The sequence below is a fragment of the Astatotilapia calliptera genome, chromosome 7 (assembly GCF_900246225.1).
Source record: "Astatotilapia calliptera chromosome 7, fAstCal1.2, whole genome shotgun sequence".
Lineage (NCBI taxonomy): Eukaryota > Metazoa > Chordata > Actinopteri > Cichliformes > Cichlidae > Astatotilapia > Astatotilapia calliptera.
This window is the reverse complement of record NC_039308.1, coordinates 42,977,065-42,995,184: the sequence shown is the minus strand read 5'-3', so window position 1 is coordinate 42,995,184 and position 18,120 is coordinate 42,977,065. Positions and strand designations below refer to the sequence as shown.

General features: G+C 38.3%; 1 protein-coding gene across 3 annotated transcripts in view; it reads left to right on the top strand.

Annotated features, from left to right (window-relative positions):
• cadps2 (Ca++-dependent secretion activator 2) overlaps nt 1-17,673 on the top strand; it is a 186,005-nt gene extending 168,332 nt beyond the window's left edge. For 2 of the 3 annotated variants that reach the window (XM_026174893.1, XM_026174892.1), the window contains exons 25-27: nt 4,582-4,689; nt 15,667-15,771; nt 16,418-17,673. In XM_026174893.1, the coding sequence (XP_026030678.1) occupies nt 4,582-4,689; nt 15,667-15,771; nt 16,418-16,588 (384 nt within the window). In that variant the 3' untranslated portion in view covers nt 16,589-17,673. Of the gene's footprint in view, nt 1-4,581; nt 4,690-5,109; nt 5,293-15,666; nt 15,772-16,417 lie in introns of those variants that run through there. The other variant, XM_026174894.1, reaches the window with a different exon arrangement.
• The last annotated feature ends 447 nt before the right edge of the window (nt 17,674-18,120 follow it).

The following is an 18,120-nucleotide window of genomic DNA, read 5'->3' as shown; positions in this document are numbered from 1 at the left end:
TCTCTAATCTTGTTGGCTGGAACTGTGCCGACATCTGTGATCTGTCATGGTGCTTTGTCGCCTCGCCAGAACAAAAGAAAAAGAGGTGAATGACTGTGAAAAGCCTTAAGGGGAGGAAAGGGTAAGAGAAAATTGATGTCTCAAGTGACACCAGGGGCATTTACATGTAGCCAGTGACACACATACACACTCTTAAATGTTGTACCTCATACAGGAGAACTGTACTTTATACACTTTGAACCTGTCCATATATCTGTGGTTGTGTGGCAAATGTGCATAGATGTATAGGAACCTGACTGTTTTTCTTTCATACCTAAGTCCAGACTTTATGACCAACCTGAATATTATGCTTTTGGTCTATTATGAGTCTAAGCAGTTTTGACCCACCAAGGCATACTGGTACCAAATGGCACTTTCATAGATATAAGATATCTAAAGGTGCTGTTTGATATCTGAGACTAAGTTAACGTGACCTGTCATGGCATCAAGCCAATTCACGCCAATGTATGCAGCACTGAGTGGCCTTAATATGTGTTGTTATCAACAGATATTGTTATTCACCTCAAGAGAATGTATCTTCAAGTTCAAAGCGATGTTGCTCCTGGTTTTAACATTTCAACCTGCTTATGGAACTTTGCTGCACATAACATCTGTGCTAGTAAATGAACTGACCACCACACGTGCAGTAAATCCAGGCCTTGTCATGAGATCTCCAACTCACTACCTCCAGTGGAATTTCACTTGTAAAGTTAGGAACAGCACAGCAGCACGGTGGTTAGCACTGTTGCCGCACAGCAAGAAGGTCCTGAGTTCAATTCCACCATCAGGCCGGGGTCTTTCTGTGTGGAGTTTGCATGTTCTCCCCGTGTTTGCGTGGGTTCCCTCCGGGTACTCTGGCTTCCTCCCACTGTCCAAAGACATGCAGCTTGTGGGGATAGGTTAATTGATTAATCCAAATTGCCCATAGGTGTGAATGTGAATGTGAGTGTGAATGGTTGTCTGTCCCTGTGTGTTGGCCCTGTGACAGACTGGCGACCTGTCCAGGGTGTACCCCGCCTCTCGCCCTATGACAGCTGGGACAGGCTCCAGCGCCCCCCGTGACCCTGAAAAGGATAAGCGGAAGCGATTGGATGGATGGATGGATGGATGGAAGTTAGGAACATTTTCTGACTGTAGGGTTCTGCTAAATCGACTGGTTTTATATAGTGTTTCTCTACCATACCTGAGGACTCAAAGGCTTTATACAATTTGCTTCAGTCATCTAGTCGCACCCATGAATACAAGCACCTTTTTCTGTGTAACTGCTTTCTGTGTAACATTCACACATTCATAGAGCACTTGTCTATATCTGGCATGCAGACTGGAGTAGATGACCTGTTCAACCTTCTGATATTCAGCCACGCCATCAATAGGATTGCTAGATTATTATTGCTATCTTGATAATATGGGTCAATCCATTTAAAACTGTAAATGACCAGAAACATCAAAGGGAAGAGATAACAAATGCACTGAAAGAGGATAGGGAGAATACTAAAGCTACTTAAAAACAGGCAAATTAGGGGAAGTGAATGCAGCTGGGGAACAACAAAGGAGCAAGTAATCAGGGAAATGATACAAGGGGAAGTCAAACTGAACTCAAGGCACGAATAACTATCAAAATAAAGCAGAAAATAAAACATGGTAAGTAAAAAATAATGTTTTTTTCCTGAAATGAAGGAACTTAATACAGGAGAACTGATAAACTATGAATCACCAGAAGACATTCAAAATAAAAAAAATATTACAGCATCAGTTAGAAGCATAAGTGACAAGTTAATACTGGTCAGTATGCATCCACTATAACATGTGCCTTGAAAAAGTTATGAATCTGAAAGTCGTAAGCAATTTTTGGGACCATAGAAAAGATGTTTTTGAGACTGAGATTGGAGATCATTGCTATTGTTCAGTCTTAGGATGATACTGCACTGTGCCAGAAGGAGAACTTAACCCTATCAGAGAAGAATTTCAAATATTCTTAAACAAGGCTCTGAATTTCAAAGTATCAAAAATGAGTTTATTAGAAAACAAATATTATCAAGAAAGAATGAACCTGGTATCAAAATGTAGTTAAAAAGGAGAACTTCAAGTGATTTAACTTATGTTAATAAGTCAACTACCCAGATGTTGTTATGATTCCTGCCACCTCCACCTCTCCAGTAGGGACGATGTAGGGTCATAAAATGGGACTGTGCATCAGAGAGCCAATGCTAAAAGACACATCAAAGGTAAAGGTGGGGATGCAAGTGATATCTGACAAAACTGCATTTCTGAACTGAAATCAACAAAAACCACAGAAACAGTTGCAAAAATAGTTTTGAAATATATTTGCATCAGCATGGGCATGACCTCAAAGTGTCTGCTTGTACACATCAGAGACGATACTCATCTGAGTATCATCTTTTACACTTACCTCCCCAGTCACTCTAGTGCCTTATGAGAATTATGACAGGGTTGTCAGTCAGTGGGCTTGGGTAACTTCTTCAGGATGATTATAACACTCCATTCTCTTCTTTTCATCACACACAACAGTCCCCCTGCAGCCATGTGACCCCACTTTAACCTCTTGTGTCTGCAGGTTTTCTTCTTCAGTAGTCTGTCTGAATTACAGCTAATCGTCTCTGACTGACCCCAGTCTGTCATTCTCTGATAGACCTTTGAAACAACTGCTGAGACAGTTTTTACCAGAAGACATTCAACTTACCAGAGAGGTCACATTATCTTCTTCTAAGAGTTACCGTCAAAGTTGAGAAGCTACAATAATCTAATGACTGCTTGATTTTTTTTCTCTCTTTGGAAAATCACTTGAACAATTAATTTGTCATTTAAGTAGTTGCCAATTAATTTACTGTCAGGCAACTATTTGACGAATAAGTTAATTATTTTAGCTTTGCTGCTCGGGTGTCTGTGTGGGCGCGTGTGTTTAAAAACAGGGACGTATGCTTCATTTGCATGGACCGATGCAGACAAATCACTAAATTGTAATGTCAGGCATAACCTTGGAGGCCCTCACAACTTTGCATATTTTAAAATTATTTGAGAGAACAGTGTGACCTTGTCTGGACTTTGTCCATATTGAGGCTCTTGAAACTTTGTGATATGATTTGATGACTTTTATGCTGTCTTTGATGAAATATTACAATTATAAATATTGAGTCCATATCCAACCTGCCTGTTGACTTTAAGTGAAATCCAGAAGGTTTCTAGTTTTCTTGTGCAGCACAGAAAACAGAATGACAAGTCTCCTCTTGGGCCTAATACACGTCAGCTTAGAAAACATGGCTGTGAAAGATGTCGAGGCAATTACTATTGGCATTACAGGTGTAATATCTCTGGACAGCATGTCCAGGGCAGGATTTTTTTTTCCTTTTTATGATTGAAGCAGCAGGTAACAGTTCCTGAGTGAAAACAATTGTTAGGCTTTGCTTGTAATTGTTGCAGAGAAAATTATTTTAGTAAATCATACACTTTTTATTCACTTCAGAATAAAGAGTACAAGCAAGAGTTTCCAGAACATCTGCGTTTGTCCACTGTGTCAGCCGATCATTTGGAAAGGCACAGACGTATAGAAGTTTTAAATGTGAGAGAAAGACTTCTTGGCTAATGTCAACAGCAGCACAGATTTGTATTACTGAAAACCTGACAATCTAAATGTATTATTCCTGGAACGTCAGTAAGCTGTATTAGCCATTAGTAGTCAGAGTATCCAGGAGAACAGTGGGATGCATGTAGTAGTGCTATTTATTAAGTTAATTAAGGGAAAGTGTTCAGTCAGGTTCAAGTCTGTGCTCTGTCGGGGCCACTCAAGAACATTCACAGAGTGGTCCAGAACCCACTCCTTTATTATCTTGGCTGTGTGTGTAGAGTTGTTGACTTGTTGGAAAATGGTCTACAGACAGTAACTTGGTCTCCATGGCTTGGTTTGTCCTCTGACATGCACTGTTAGCTATCAGACTTTACATTGCCCGGTGTCCTATATGATATATAAGTGCCTATCCAAGTCATGTCCAGTCAACTGAATTTACTACTGGTGGAATTCCAGTAAAGTTGTAAAAACATCTGACAGATGATCAGTGGAAATGGGTATTGTGTGAAGAATGTTGTGGTCGGAAAAAAAAGAATTTAATCCATTACAAGAAAAAGACTGTAAGGTGACAAAATGTGGAACAATTGAAGTGGATGCACTGTGGATCCAAAGTGACCAAACAATCAAAAGATCAGTGCATCAAGGTTTATTCACTAAGAGTATTAGCTTGCATTGCTATTTGTTTTCACACTGACAATAGTGTTTGGATGTGTGTTCCACCTCGCTGCATTAAACACTCTACATTTCAGAATGTGTGAAGACCTCATCATGCACAACCAGCCGAGTATCTGCAGATTGCAATCTACAATTATTTTTTGAGTTATTCACATTTAATGCCAGTTATGTCTCGTTACAACTTTGTGCTAAAAATACTTTTTGTAACATTGTTTGACATTGTATTTTCATGCTCTACCATCCATGAGTTGCCCTCAGGCCTGCCTTTGTCCTGTGTCCTGCAGAAACCAAGGATGGATCTGGCTGACACTTACACTAGTTTTGTACGACAGAACCAGGACATTCTGCACTGTGGTGTCAGTGATGAGCTCTACATTGAGACCGTATTTGATGTAAGTGCAAGTACTGTTTCCAGTTTGCTGAAATTATGCTCATATTCCTACGTTATTGTTATACATAACTTTCTTTGTTAATCTGTAATTCTGTGTGCAAAAGCCTAAAATAGCAAATTGGTCACGTAAGTACATGTAAAGAAATTCTTTTAAAAATTAGTTTTATTGTTGTGGTTTTTTGTTAGTTTTTCTTTCTTTTTCTTTTTCTTTTTCTTTTTACCAGGATCAGACAAATCCTCTTACTTTTTCTTCATTTAAAATCAAAATGCTCTTCTGAAAGAGTATGCTAAATGATGCAACAGTCATAGATCTATTTGCATGTGATGTAAAAATTATGTAAAAACATTTAAACTATAAATGTAGCTTTCTGTCTTGGGGACATAGTAAGTTAGGTCTAACATTCTCTTCACTATTTCACAGCCAACAGTTGTTTCAGCAAGAATGCTAACGCTTCAAGCAAATCAGCAATAATAAACACCACTCCAAGCCAACTTGACATTTACAAATTTGTTTAAATTGCATACATAGCACAAAATCATAGTGAAAGCAATATCTACAAACTTTACATTGTAAGGTCAATATCCAATAATATTCTCCAAAATTGAGCCCATTCCCTTTGGGCAAGCACTTTGTCATGTTTTAAGGTTTTAAAGGCTTTGTGTGCCATTCAGCTCTTTGCACACATGTTTCTGCTTCATGTCTCTGTTCTTTAAGCACATGCTTTACCTCTGCTGTTTTGCCTGTCTCTTAACTTTCTGTACATTCCTAAAGAAAAACAGGGTCAAGAGTGATGAATTTGTATCTTAAAAAAATCTATTTTTTATTTCTTTCAACAATTTCACTTGTGGGATCAATAAAGTATCCATCTTTCTATCAGCAGAAAATGCTTTTATTCTCTGTTCAGCTGTCACTAAATTGCTGATTTGAATTTACTCTCAGACTTTGTTTATAGAATCAGTTTTTTAATTCCTTTATGCACCTACAGTTGTAGAGCTAGACAATTTTTTATATAGGTGGAGTACTTTTTTTCCATGGCAAATTGCAGAAGGCTGAATAATACATTTTTCAAGTCAGTACTTTTGGGAATAAAACCTTATGCTCTTGAGTGTAGAAATTTTTGATGTAACATTTCCACTGGTTAAAAAATGTAGAACTGTTTCTACTTTTTTTTCCTCTTTTTATTGTTGACAAAGCTCCGAGATGGAGAGCCAGAGGGAAAATATTTTATGAAAATGGCAGCAGGATGTATTTCCAGTTCTATTTGTAAGTGAAGAGTCTCCTAACACACTCCATAATTGGTTGTATGAAATTTACAAAAAAGACAGAATTTTAATCTGCACCCGGGGCCCCCTTGGGCCACCACGTGTTTCTATATGGCGCCACTTACCTGATTAATTTCTTTCATTAACATGAATACTGGGAAATGGTTCCAGTTTGTTTCGGTCTGTTGTTGTTCCTGTGGGTGTGATGTTCACACTCACACCATTGGACGTAAAGCTGCTTTCAGGAGCTGTGTTGTGCTCTGATGGTTAAACCTTCTTCAAAATCAGTGTTGTGGTCAATAATTCAGAATTGAACTTCAAAACCTGCAAACAGTTGATACTCTGCTCTACCACCGGTGGCACACAGAAGTGCTCGCTTAATCACCAGTACCACCGAGAAAACATCTTATTCGTTCCAAGTTCTGTCAGCATCCAAACAGAAGTCCCAGAAAAATGAGGCAGCTTTGTGTACATGTCATTGTGGTTTGCAGGTACACAGTAAGTAAAACTAGATTCCTCAAGCTCAGTAACAGGCAGCATAAACTAATCATTTCAGTTTGTTTGATAAAGACGCACACAAGTCTGCAGCAACGTACAGGCTTAGAATTAAACCCTTAGCTTTCAGAAAAAAACGTTTATATTTTGATATTTGTTCTCCGATACTCTTTGACTATTTGTACCATTTATGACACGTTTATTATAATAACAATTTTTCCCCTGGTGATATAAAATTAACATGTGATGTATTTCATTTTACCAGTGGCAGGAGCTGCAACTTTCAAAAAGCAAAAAACATTTGCATTAATGTATCCTCAATGTAAAGATGTAAATTTGGCTAGTTCCAAAAAAGGAAGAAAAAGTGTATGTATGTATACAAGCATGCATATGCATATATATACACACACACACACACACACACACACACACACACACACACACACACACACACAAACGTAAACAAAACAGGCCCCAGTACCGAGCCTTGTGAGGCAATGTAATAAATGTTACTTCTGGTTTTCTAAATGTAAATGCATCTTTGTAGAGAAAAAAATGGAAAGCAGTTTTTGTTTGTTTGTTTTAAATAATGCCTCACTAACCTGACTGTGACTAAACAGGAACGTACTCATTAGAAATACTTGTAACTGCTGTGAATCCAATTTGACCACTAATTCTGGGGTTCTCAAAACATTTTATGCTCATCTTTCAAGTCAGTTTGTGGTTGATATTTTCTGTGCTTTATGTTGTTGTGTAAAATGTTTAATTACAGACAAAAAATGGATTTAATATGCACACATAAAGACATGCAAACCAAAAACCAAAAATAATTTTGAATAGTATCTGATCTGTTCATAGGAATCTTATATATACAGTAAATGCTTATAAAATCTCTACAAGCAGAGCTCACAGTCAGGTGTTTGCACACACTGATTCTCCTCTTTCGAAGCAGCAGCAGGTTGCTTAGTTCCGAAAACACTGACTGCTTCTGTTGACCTGTTTATCACTTAGAAAACATCAAGAGCTTTTGGCTTGCTCTGCTGGAGCCAAAAACACTTTCACATACCCAGCTATCCATCCGCCTAATCATCCCTCTATCCCACGCTGTCCGTTTTCATAACCTACCGCCCCCACTTGGATTTAGATTTTTAAGAATATTTTAGCAGAAAGTTGTCAAACACGCCTCAGCTCGCCATCATTAGTTAACGCGGCAACTCAGACATGGCGGTTCAGACCTTCATACACATTAGCGGCACGAAGCTGAGCGATGGATTTCTGCCACCCACCGCCTCCTCCGAGAGTTCAGAGTGTTGTGACTGAGGCTCGATCTGCACTGGACTGAATTTTGTGTGTGTGTGTGTGTGCGCGTTCGTGTTTGAAAAAGGGAGGTCGAGGAGAGTAAGTCTAATAGAGCTCAGAAGCACCCAGTCATGCGCCAAGAAGGAGGTGACAGCGGGGCCTTGAGGTTTCTCCACTCAGCCCTTCAACATGTATCTCACATACACACACACACACATATGTGCACACATGCATTTTGTGTGTAAACAAAGAACCAAATCCTTTGTTCGACAGCAGCATCAGACCTCCTGCCAGCAGCAATATGGGTATGCGGTTTCCTTGTTTATATAGAGCTTTGTGAGTCAAAGGCAAATTTATTTACATTTGCCACACCTTTTAAACAAAAGCTTTGTCAACACTGATGGATTTAAAGAAGAGGAAGAAAAAGGCTATGAAAGCAAAGAACACCAAAATGAAAAGATGGGGAATCAACATGAACTGTAAACACACTTAACAGTTTTTTTCCCTTTTGCTTGTGCATGCAAACATCTGTGTTTTTGTGTACAAGTGCTCATCAGGGAGCATCTGTGTGCATCACACACACACACACACACACACACACACACACACACACACACACACACACACACACACACACAGTTCTCTGTTCTCGACTTTAGGAGGGAACAACTGACCAACCAAGGACAAACCTGGATACAGTTAAAAATTTATCTCAAAACAGGCTTAATTCAACCTCAGATTTATCCTTCAAAACAAGATAAGATGTTTGAGATTCTTTCTTTTCCCCTTATTTCTGATATTAGTTTCAGTTCAGAAAGAAAACAAAATATTAGATCATTTAATTCTTATGTGAGAAAACATAACATATATTTGTTAAGGAAAAAAGCAGAACTCAACAATTGAAACAAAAAATAGACCCAGAAATAAAACATCTCCGGCATTTTATATACAGGAGTTTACAACTTTATAACCGAGGAACATTTATTGTGCAAAAGTGTGAATATATCTCAAATGTTCAAATCTTTTTGGCACCAGAGAAGCATACACCCATTTCTTCACATAATTTTTACAAGACCAATGCATACCTACTCGTTCCCCTATCCTTCCTGTGCTTATTCCCTCCATCTGTTTTCACTCTTATCCTCTAATCATCTCAATTAAGGACCTTCTTCATTCTCAATTTCCATGATGGTTAATGCGGTTTGCAAGGAAACCAGCAGGCAGCTGATTACTCACTCTAGAAACTCGCCTCCCAGACACTCAAATATACGTTTCCTTGAATGGAGGAGGAGCAGAAAATCAGAGGGTGTCATGCAGTAATTTGAAAATCCTCAAGCATTTGTTAATAATGAGTACAAGGCTGATTAGGATACTATGTGAACTGCAGCATTTAAAAAAGATTGTGAAGGAAAAGGAGGAAGAGAAAATAATAGCAGGATAGAGAATGTGTAAAAAGTATGACAGCAAATTTTAGGAATCACATAGGAGCTGTCAGAGACGGCATAAGGACACAAGCAGACGCACATAAATGAGTTGATGCAAACTAAACTGAAGAATGATGTGCTACAATTTAGGTTAAAAAAAACACATGCTTGCAACATTTTTTTAAATTTAATTAGTCCAGAATAATAGAGGAAAAAACAGCGTAAATAGTCTGAGCTGCAGAGAATAAGCCAACAGGAATTGCAAATTATTACAAATGCATTTAGCTGTGAGGCAAAGCAGCCATATATCAGTGGTGTGCAGATGTGTGTTAACATGTTAGCAGTCACCAGCAGCACGCGGTGACTTTTACAGAAAGGCAGTCAGCACATATAAAACTGTATTTTTGGAAAATTGTGCATAAAGTAAAAGTAATTCAATTAATCAATTTTGTTCAGCATCATATTCTATAAATCACACGTTTGTACCACAAATCTATGAAAAAAATCTGATGTTCACGAGCTCAGAAACATGGGTCTTTTTATATATTATATTGTATATTAGTAACAAAAACTCCGCTGAATTAAAAGGCTTGAGCAGTATGTACCATAGTTAACTATTAATATCTACAGGGAGAATTATGAATGAAAAATTCATCTCCTCATGCTAATTTGTGTCCATGGGGTCTCATTTGTCAGAAGTTTGATTCTAATTATTAACTCGATGCTGTAAAATCGGGGTACAGTCGTTCATCGCAGCTTGGATGGCAGCAGCAGTCACGGAAAAACTTGCCTCTGTTTGGGAAGCGCAGATACAGCAGTGATTCTGAGAGGAGGCCCACAGTTTATTTTCCAAAACCAGGACTGGGCTGTTTCAAACTGACAGCGAAAAATGTTTTGCAGTAAACTGGACTAATCAACAGAAGAACCTCAGGCACCGTTGCACTTTTCTGGTAAGTTAAATGTGTGTTTGGGAACTAATCATTAATTAATGTGCTACAGCTAATTAGCTGAGACCATTGTCGGCTGTTGGGGAAAGCCGTGTTCAGTTATTGAATTTGTGCAAACAGTTGCATGTTTCTCTCTCCACATCTGTAAGAACAGTGACACCAGATTTGTTTTTTAAGTGTGGACTTCAGCAACCCGTTATTAATGGTGGATTTAATTAATGCAGGTTTAACAGAAGATGAATTACTGAGAGAATTTAAGATCTTCTCACTGCATTCAGCGTTCAGCCTGTAATATCAGTTCTTGCTGATATCCGGTCAAAAACAGCAGATGTCTACAAAATAAAAGAAACAGGATTGCATGGGCTCAAATTGTGGCCATAAATATTTTGTATTTGTAAATCAGAATGCGTAGTTGTGAACTGAGTTTTGTAACGTTGTAAACCAAAATATCAGAAAAATGTATGCTCAGTAAAGCACCCCTCCGACAGCCAAACCCATGTGTTCTCTGATTGGATTGTTAAATTTGTGATTGACATGACATTGACCAATTAGCTGAAAGGAAGAAAAATTGGGTCAAAATTCATACTTGTGAGTTCAAACTCACACACAGCCAGGGAACTTTAGCACAGAGTTTCACACGTAGTTTTTGCTTTGTATCTGTAACCAGACCTTAACAAAAAAAAGGTGTCTTGTCTAAATAATTTTTTACAAACAAATCTTTTTTACACACAAATTCTCATCTATAGATGCACAAACATAAAATTTTCAGGTATTTTGGTTTACAAGGTTACAAAACTCACAACTCTCACAACAACGCATTTGATTTACAACTACAAAATATTTATGACCACAATTTGAGCCCATACGATTGAAATAACCAAATCTAGCATTTATGTGCTAATGCCAAATGGTAGCATTTGGCATGTTAAGTCCAAATTTGTTTCATTTTTCCATTAAATTTTTAGCACTGACTCTTTGCATTTATCTATGCATTTGATACACAGTTTGTTTTAAGTACTCTGGTTAAAACGCGATCTGAATTATTCTTATTGAGGTTCTAATTTGAGTTCACCAAGTTACATGTGCAGTACTCTGCACAGCTTACTTCCTTTGGCAGAAATAATATGAAGCATTAATGTATGTTGTCCAGTACTGAGGCAGCTGATCAGAACACCGCTGATCATGCCTCCTATGTTATGTTTGTGTTCCTGCAGTAGCACGACTGAAACTGACTGGAAACCTGCGACATCATCTTTGTCGATCTCAATTTAAAAAAAGTAGCAGCGAGTCAAAGGTAAAATATTATATTGTATAATTAATATATTGTATTGTTCTACTGTTATGCTGATGTCAGCACATCAATAGAACAATTAAACTGAAGAATGGTAAGGGAAGATTCCGAGGTGCATCAAAACAAGGTTTCAGCTTCAAGGGATAAACTTTAGAGTTGACAGTTTGTGATTATTTATTTCTCTTTGTGATTACAGGACTTGCACACTTGGATTCACACCTTGTGACAACAGAGAAATCATCCTATATTCCCACTCTTAATGCTGCATACGTATTCAATATTAGAGTAAATTTTAAATTGATCCAAAATTCAATGATGAAAAAGTATAAAGACTAAATTACCTTATTGTGCAATGTGGTCGCACAAAAGACAGACATCCATGTAAGTATAAAGAAGCATAAAAAAGTAACTCAGTTTGGTGTTTAGGAAAGCTGCTCATCTCGCCAAATTACAAGGCAACTATTGTTGTAATTAGGTGCTGTCTAAGTAAAACTGAACTGAATGTAGTAAGCTGCATGAAGAGGGCACGACATTTTCTCTGACAGCATTAAATAAAACCTGATTAAAGATAAAAGGTCTTCAATTGTATTTTCAACTGAAAACTTTAATCTGTAATTCTTTCATTCTGTGTTTTGCTAATAGTGTATTATTTCCCATGAGTGTGAGTCTTATGTTAAAATCTAAAAATGACAACATTTAATTTCTAGATAATTCTGATATTTGCAGTAACTCTGGGCCTCAGTGTAAGCGTGCAGCTGATTTCATCTGTCCTAAATATGATAACAAAAACTAAGGAGGGCTGAATCATTCAAACATATAGACTAGGAGTGTAACACAGGTGTGTAGCATCGCTAACTAGCTAGCAACAAACCTGTAGCAAAGTGTGTAAGCTTTTTATCTAACTTTTGGTCCTCTCAATGGTGAGACCAAAAAAATCATTTGCTTGAGCTGCCAGTTAAGGTGGTTGAGACATCCATGACATGTTATCGATGAAGTGGCTCAGGGATGGAGGAGAACCCTAGGCAGGCCCTCGACCTACTGGAGAAATCTCGGTTACCTCAGTAATGCCTTGGGTACCCCCTTGGAAGAGCTGGAGCTGGGGGTTGGAGGTTCGGAGGTCTGAGCATCTTTGCCTAGCTTGCTACCGACATGACCATTCTTCCAGAACCGCTTGTAAGGTCAGAAAGTGATATTGCACAAAAAGGCCTGACTGTGCTCTAATTTATCTCAAAGGTATTGTCCAACAGTGGTGTTCAGGCCAGTCAAGTTTTCGCATGTTAAACTCACTCATCCATGGTCTTTACAACATTGTTTTGTGAACTGGTGCGCAGTCATGTTAGAACAGATGGAGGCCATCCAAACTGTTCCCACAAAGTTGGAAACATGAAATTGTCAAAAAGTTCTTGGTATGTTGAATCCTTAAGAGTTCATTTCACTGGAACTAAAGTGCCGAGCCCGACTCCTGATTATTAGTTGTTTCAAAACCTTCACAAGTTTTAAATTTGCAGCCAATCGCAGAGCCAGCCAGCCAGCCTTCATTCAGTCTGTTGGTGTCACCAGCACCAATGCTACTCCCCAAGAAGAACCGTCATCATCTAGTCCAACAGTAATGTATACAGCAGTGCAAAATTTAGTTCTCATTTGATCAGCTTACAGTTATTTTTAAAAATTATTTAAAGATAAATTATTTTAAAAATAACTATTTAGGTCTCCCATCTTCTTGTGGTAAATCGATTGGTTCTCGTACAGTGCTTTTCTACTCCACTGCAGCACAATTTGGCAAGCTCATTTTTGCAATGTAAAATTCTTGATTAAATAAGAAGTTAATTTTCTTTTAAAAGCATATAATTTTTCACCATTTGATTACTTTCCAGATGAAAAGATAAGACTTTTAAAGAGAGAAAATGCTTTAATGCAGCCTGGGCAGAAAAATAATCAAATCAGGAACGGTGACTGAACTTAAACCCTAATTTTTAAGTTTGTATTTTGTTGCATTTCCTCGAGGCTAAGCTACTTAGACTGAGTGAAAAACTTATTACTTTGGTATAATTGGGAGCCAGGACATAGGAGGTTACAGGTTGCTTTCACAATAGAATGAATCAAATATTTGCATGACAGCTGCGTAATCATGGATGTGTTTTGGGTTTTGTCAAGTGTGTGAAAAACCTTTGGACTGTTTTTCTCTCTTAAATGGGAAGGTAATTACAGTCCTTGCCATTGTATAGAATTAAGTCAGCGGTGATCTCTCAGAGCAGATCTGAATATACGGGTCATTACTGTGTCAGAGCAATTTCCGCAAGTATTCTTGTAAGACTGGTAACTGAATAAAGCCACCCAGTGTGTGCATTTTACCAGCAGCATTTTGAATGTTTCTGTAAGTGAGGATTGCTCTTTAGGTGAGAAAAGGTGTGTTTGATTTTCCTGCAGCTGTGGCTTGTTGGTGGAAGGTGTGAAGGAAGATCATTTAATGAACATTACAAAGAAGGAACCTGATTTTTTTCCAACTCTTTGAAGTTCAAAGCAGAGCCCTGAACTCTGTCCTCGTATTCAGGACTTCACCAGTAAATTGCTGCCTTTGAATAAATAAATGTTTTACCCTCTTTGAGTTTTGCACTTTTGTTAGCACATGTCCTTTGACCTTACATTGTGGTGTTGCTAGCTGAATTAAAGCAAGGCATTTTAGATCTGTCAACAAGCAAACGGCTAACACGTAAACTAATCTGAAGGTGAACACACAGGTATGAAAACCATAAACTGTTCTTGTTCAGAGTATCTGTAGCTAAATTAACATAGTATAGTTTTTATTAGTATCTTTTCAGGGGTTTGGCTGCAACTGAAAAGAAAAATGTTTAAAGATGCTCCTCAGAGTATTTTCTTGGCCTTATTGACTTCAAAAACAGACTTGAAAAAGCTTTCTCCAGGAATGTGCTCTACCAGTCAAAGGTCACTTTATACATACTACAAAATCCAGTACACAGATCTTCACATGGTTTATTCATTTTAATGCTGCAAAGTCATGTACGTTTGCAGTGACTTTGTAAAATGTTGCCTGTTTTATAAAGTCCTGTGCGTGTTTGTACATTGACCTACAAAAAATACAAGGAATTACAATAGTTCAATTGTGAAGAAACAAAGGCATGAATAATCATTTCTAATTCCGATTCAGTAGAAAGCAGGTGAGAGAGAGCCTGGAGGTGCCTGAGATGGAGGTATTCTCTGGAGAGAAGAGGAATAAAAATCAGTAGGAGCAAGGCAGAATACATGTGTATGAATAAAAAGGAGATAGTTGGACAGGTGAACATGCAAAGAGTCGATATAGTGAAGGCAGGTGAGTTTAAACATTTGAGGTCAACCTTCCAAAGCAAGGGGCAGTACACAAGAGATGAACAGGAGATTCCAGGCAGGGTGGAACAGGTGGAGACTTACAAGATGGTAGTGAGACCTGCTATGATCTGTGGTTTGAAAATGGTGGTGACACTAACAAAAAGCTAGGAGACAGAGCTGGAGGTGGTAGAGCTGAAAATGTCAAGGTTTTCCTTGGAAGTGGTCAGCATAGAAGGGATTAGAAATGAATACATCAGAGGAACGGCCTGAGGTTGAGCAAAATTCGAAAGGTAAGGCTGAGATGGTTTGGACATTTGCAGAAAAGGGATGATGGATATATTGAACAAAGGATGCTAAATATGGAGCTGCCAAGCAGGAGATGGAGAAGAAGAAAACCACACAGAAGATTGATGGTTGTAGTGAATGATATGAAGAGGACTAGTGTGACAGAGCAGGATACTAGTGATAGGGTGAAATGGAGTCACCCCTATCAAGTCAGGCAATAACACTGAGGTAGTCATCTGATCTCAACCTAATATAGTATGTGTTTTGGTTGTTAAATACAAAAACTTGTGTTGTTCATCAGGTCTGGACTTCATGCACTCATAGAAAGCAAACGATTTTGATCCAATTTATTTAAAATTTTTCAATTACTTTTGAATCTCTGACGATCAGCACTTTGTAGAAAAATGGCTGTAATTTCTAAATACTCAAATCAATGCTTATTTTAGCCCCCTTGAAACAAAGCATTTCTGCATTTCAAAAACATCCTGATTGATTGATTTAAAATCTACTTTTGTCATTGTCCGGTGTTGAAGCAGCCAAACTGATAAATATTTAGAGCTGATAGTTTGGGCCTTCGACTTATCCCTAGCTATTGTTTTCTCTTCTCATAATTATCTTTGTCCTGTTTGGTTTGTTTCTGTTTCTTATAGCAATGGTACACTGACTCCATGAGGGCGATATGTGTTTGGCTCACTGACAGACTGGACCTGCAGCTGCACATGTATCAGCTGAAAACACTCATCAACATTGTTAAGGTAAATAAACGTGAAGTATGTAAGAGAGACCAAGCCTAACCATTTGATAGACAAAGAAGTCCATTTTTCCAAAAGGGATTGTTTGTCATTCAAAATGACCTATTGCGTTCAGCTACCACATTTTAAGCCATCTTTTCTTTTTAAAAAAAAATGGAGTGAATCACCCGAGACTGGCTCCATTCAATTAAAGGAACATCTTAGAATCTGGCTTATTTGTGCAAAAAGAGTCAGATCTGACAAAAAGGGAAAGGAAGAAATAATAAAGACATTGACGTGTCCTTGTAAGTAGCAGTGTGAAGAGGCGGGGAGACGTGAAGGAAAAAAAATGCTCAACTGTGGGCTGTTGTTGCTTCCAGCTCTCTTTGTCTTTTCATTGGTTGCTAATATACAGAGTTTAACTTGAAAGCAATGAGACAATGAATTATAATAGCCCTCATGTAAGGTGCAAACATTATTCCTTGCATGCTATCGTCTGTCGCCCTGGTATGGCACATAAAAGACTGCACGTCCTTGGGCCTCAGTCTTCCTGTTTTTGTCCTTTCGAACAGTGAATGGCACACGCCTTATCCTGCTTAATAAATTCCAGAGATGGTTTCTGAATTTTTTTTCTATTCCTTCTCTTTTTATCTTCTTCTCACCTCAACAGAAGACCTATCATGACTTCAGGTTGCAGGGAGTCCAGGACAGCACACTGAACATCAAAAGCTATGAAACCATCTACAACAGGCTGACGATGGAGGAGGCTACTGTGGCTGTCAAGGCAGGTGATGGCCTACGGGGCATCAGCACGAGAGACAGTGATGTAGAGGATGACTAAACACACATCTGCACACAACCGGTTACTGCTTGATTATCACCCTTTGTAATGGACATTCAATTGCAGTCTGTGACACACTACTACGCTTCACTAAGTAGTTCACACAAAGCTGAAAGAATAGTTAACAGATTTTTTTTTTTCTTGTACTGTGGCTGAAATATTGCTGTGGTGTTTCAACAAAGACAAGTTATCAATTAGTGCTAGATTGCATTGGCCAGAGAGATGCTCTATTCTGCTGTAGTTGTTTTGCTAACAGCTCATCAACAACTGTTGACGCTCTTGGCATTCAGAAACCTCTAAGTTTTGGTTGTACATCTCCATGGTATTTTCTCCACTGTTTCAGTTCTTGTCTGATTTACAATTATATACAATTTATTTCTATAACATAGTGATGCACAACATGTGCACATATGTTAGAATTCTTGAAATCAGTAAATAAAAAGACATAAATCTAAAGTAAATGTAGTGAGATGCAGTATTTTTTTCTGAAATGTAATAAGGTACAAAAGGGGTCAAATGGGTCAAAAATTAGATGTACAAATAGACTCAAGGACAGCTGGAGTTTTCAATGGTGGTTTGAGGGAAAGTATCTCAAAATTTTTAATCCTTTTGAGTCACACCAGTTGATAACGTACCAAACTTTCTATATTAATAATTTGCAAATTTGGCATATGGAGGGGAGGGCTAAACACAAAAAATACCTAATGAGAGCTTATCATTTCCTTATAGCTAAAAATTGGTTACTGATTCCCCCGTTTCCACTACATAGCCAAGTTTGAAACTATGGAGCTTTTTAGCCACTACTGATGAACCATCCTGGTAGGTATAGTTCACTGCAGGTAGCTGTACTATATAGTGTTTATATGTAATATAGAGTTTACACACATTCACACAAATATGCAATATGAGATGCTATGAGTGTTTTCCAGTCCACCTCATGATAGAGCTAACAACACAATAACCAGTCGTAGTAAAGGAGGTGAGTAGTCTTACTTCATTATAGGGGTGACTGTAGGCAAGGAGGTACAGTCACCCAATTGGAAGTATGGTGGTTCCATCCCTGGCTACTCTAGCCCAGCGGTCCCCAACCCCCGGGCCTCGGACCGGTACCGGTCCGTGAGTCGTTTGGTACCGGGCCGCGAGAGTTGAGGCTCAGGTGTGAAATGTATAGTTTTCAGGGTTTTTATCGGTTTTCAGCGTTATTTTTGTTATCGTTTTTATCCTTTTATCGGTTTTCCTGGGTCTTTTCACGTGTGTTATGAATAAATCTTCTTTTTTTCTGTACCGGTACTAGTTTTATTTTGTTGTATTTATCCGCGACACCTTAAAGGCCGTTCCGTGAAAATATTGTTGGGCATAAACCGGTCCGTGGCGCAAAAAAGGTTGGGGACCGCTGCTCTAGCCTACATGCCAAAGTATCCTTGGGCAAGATACTCAACCCCAAGGTGCTCTCCGATTTTGGTCATCAGAGTATGAATGTGTGTGAATGATAGACAGAGCGCACTAATGCATTAGATGTGACTATCAGTGTT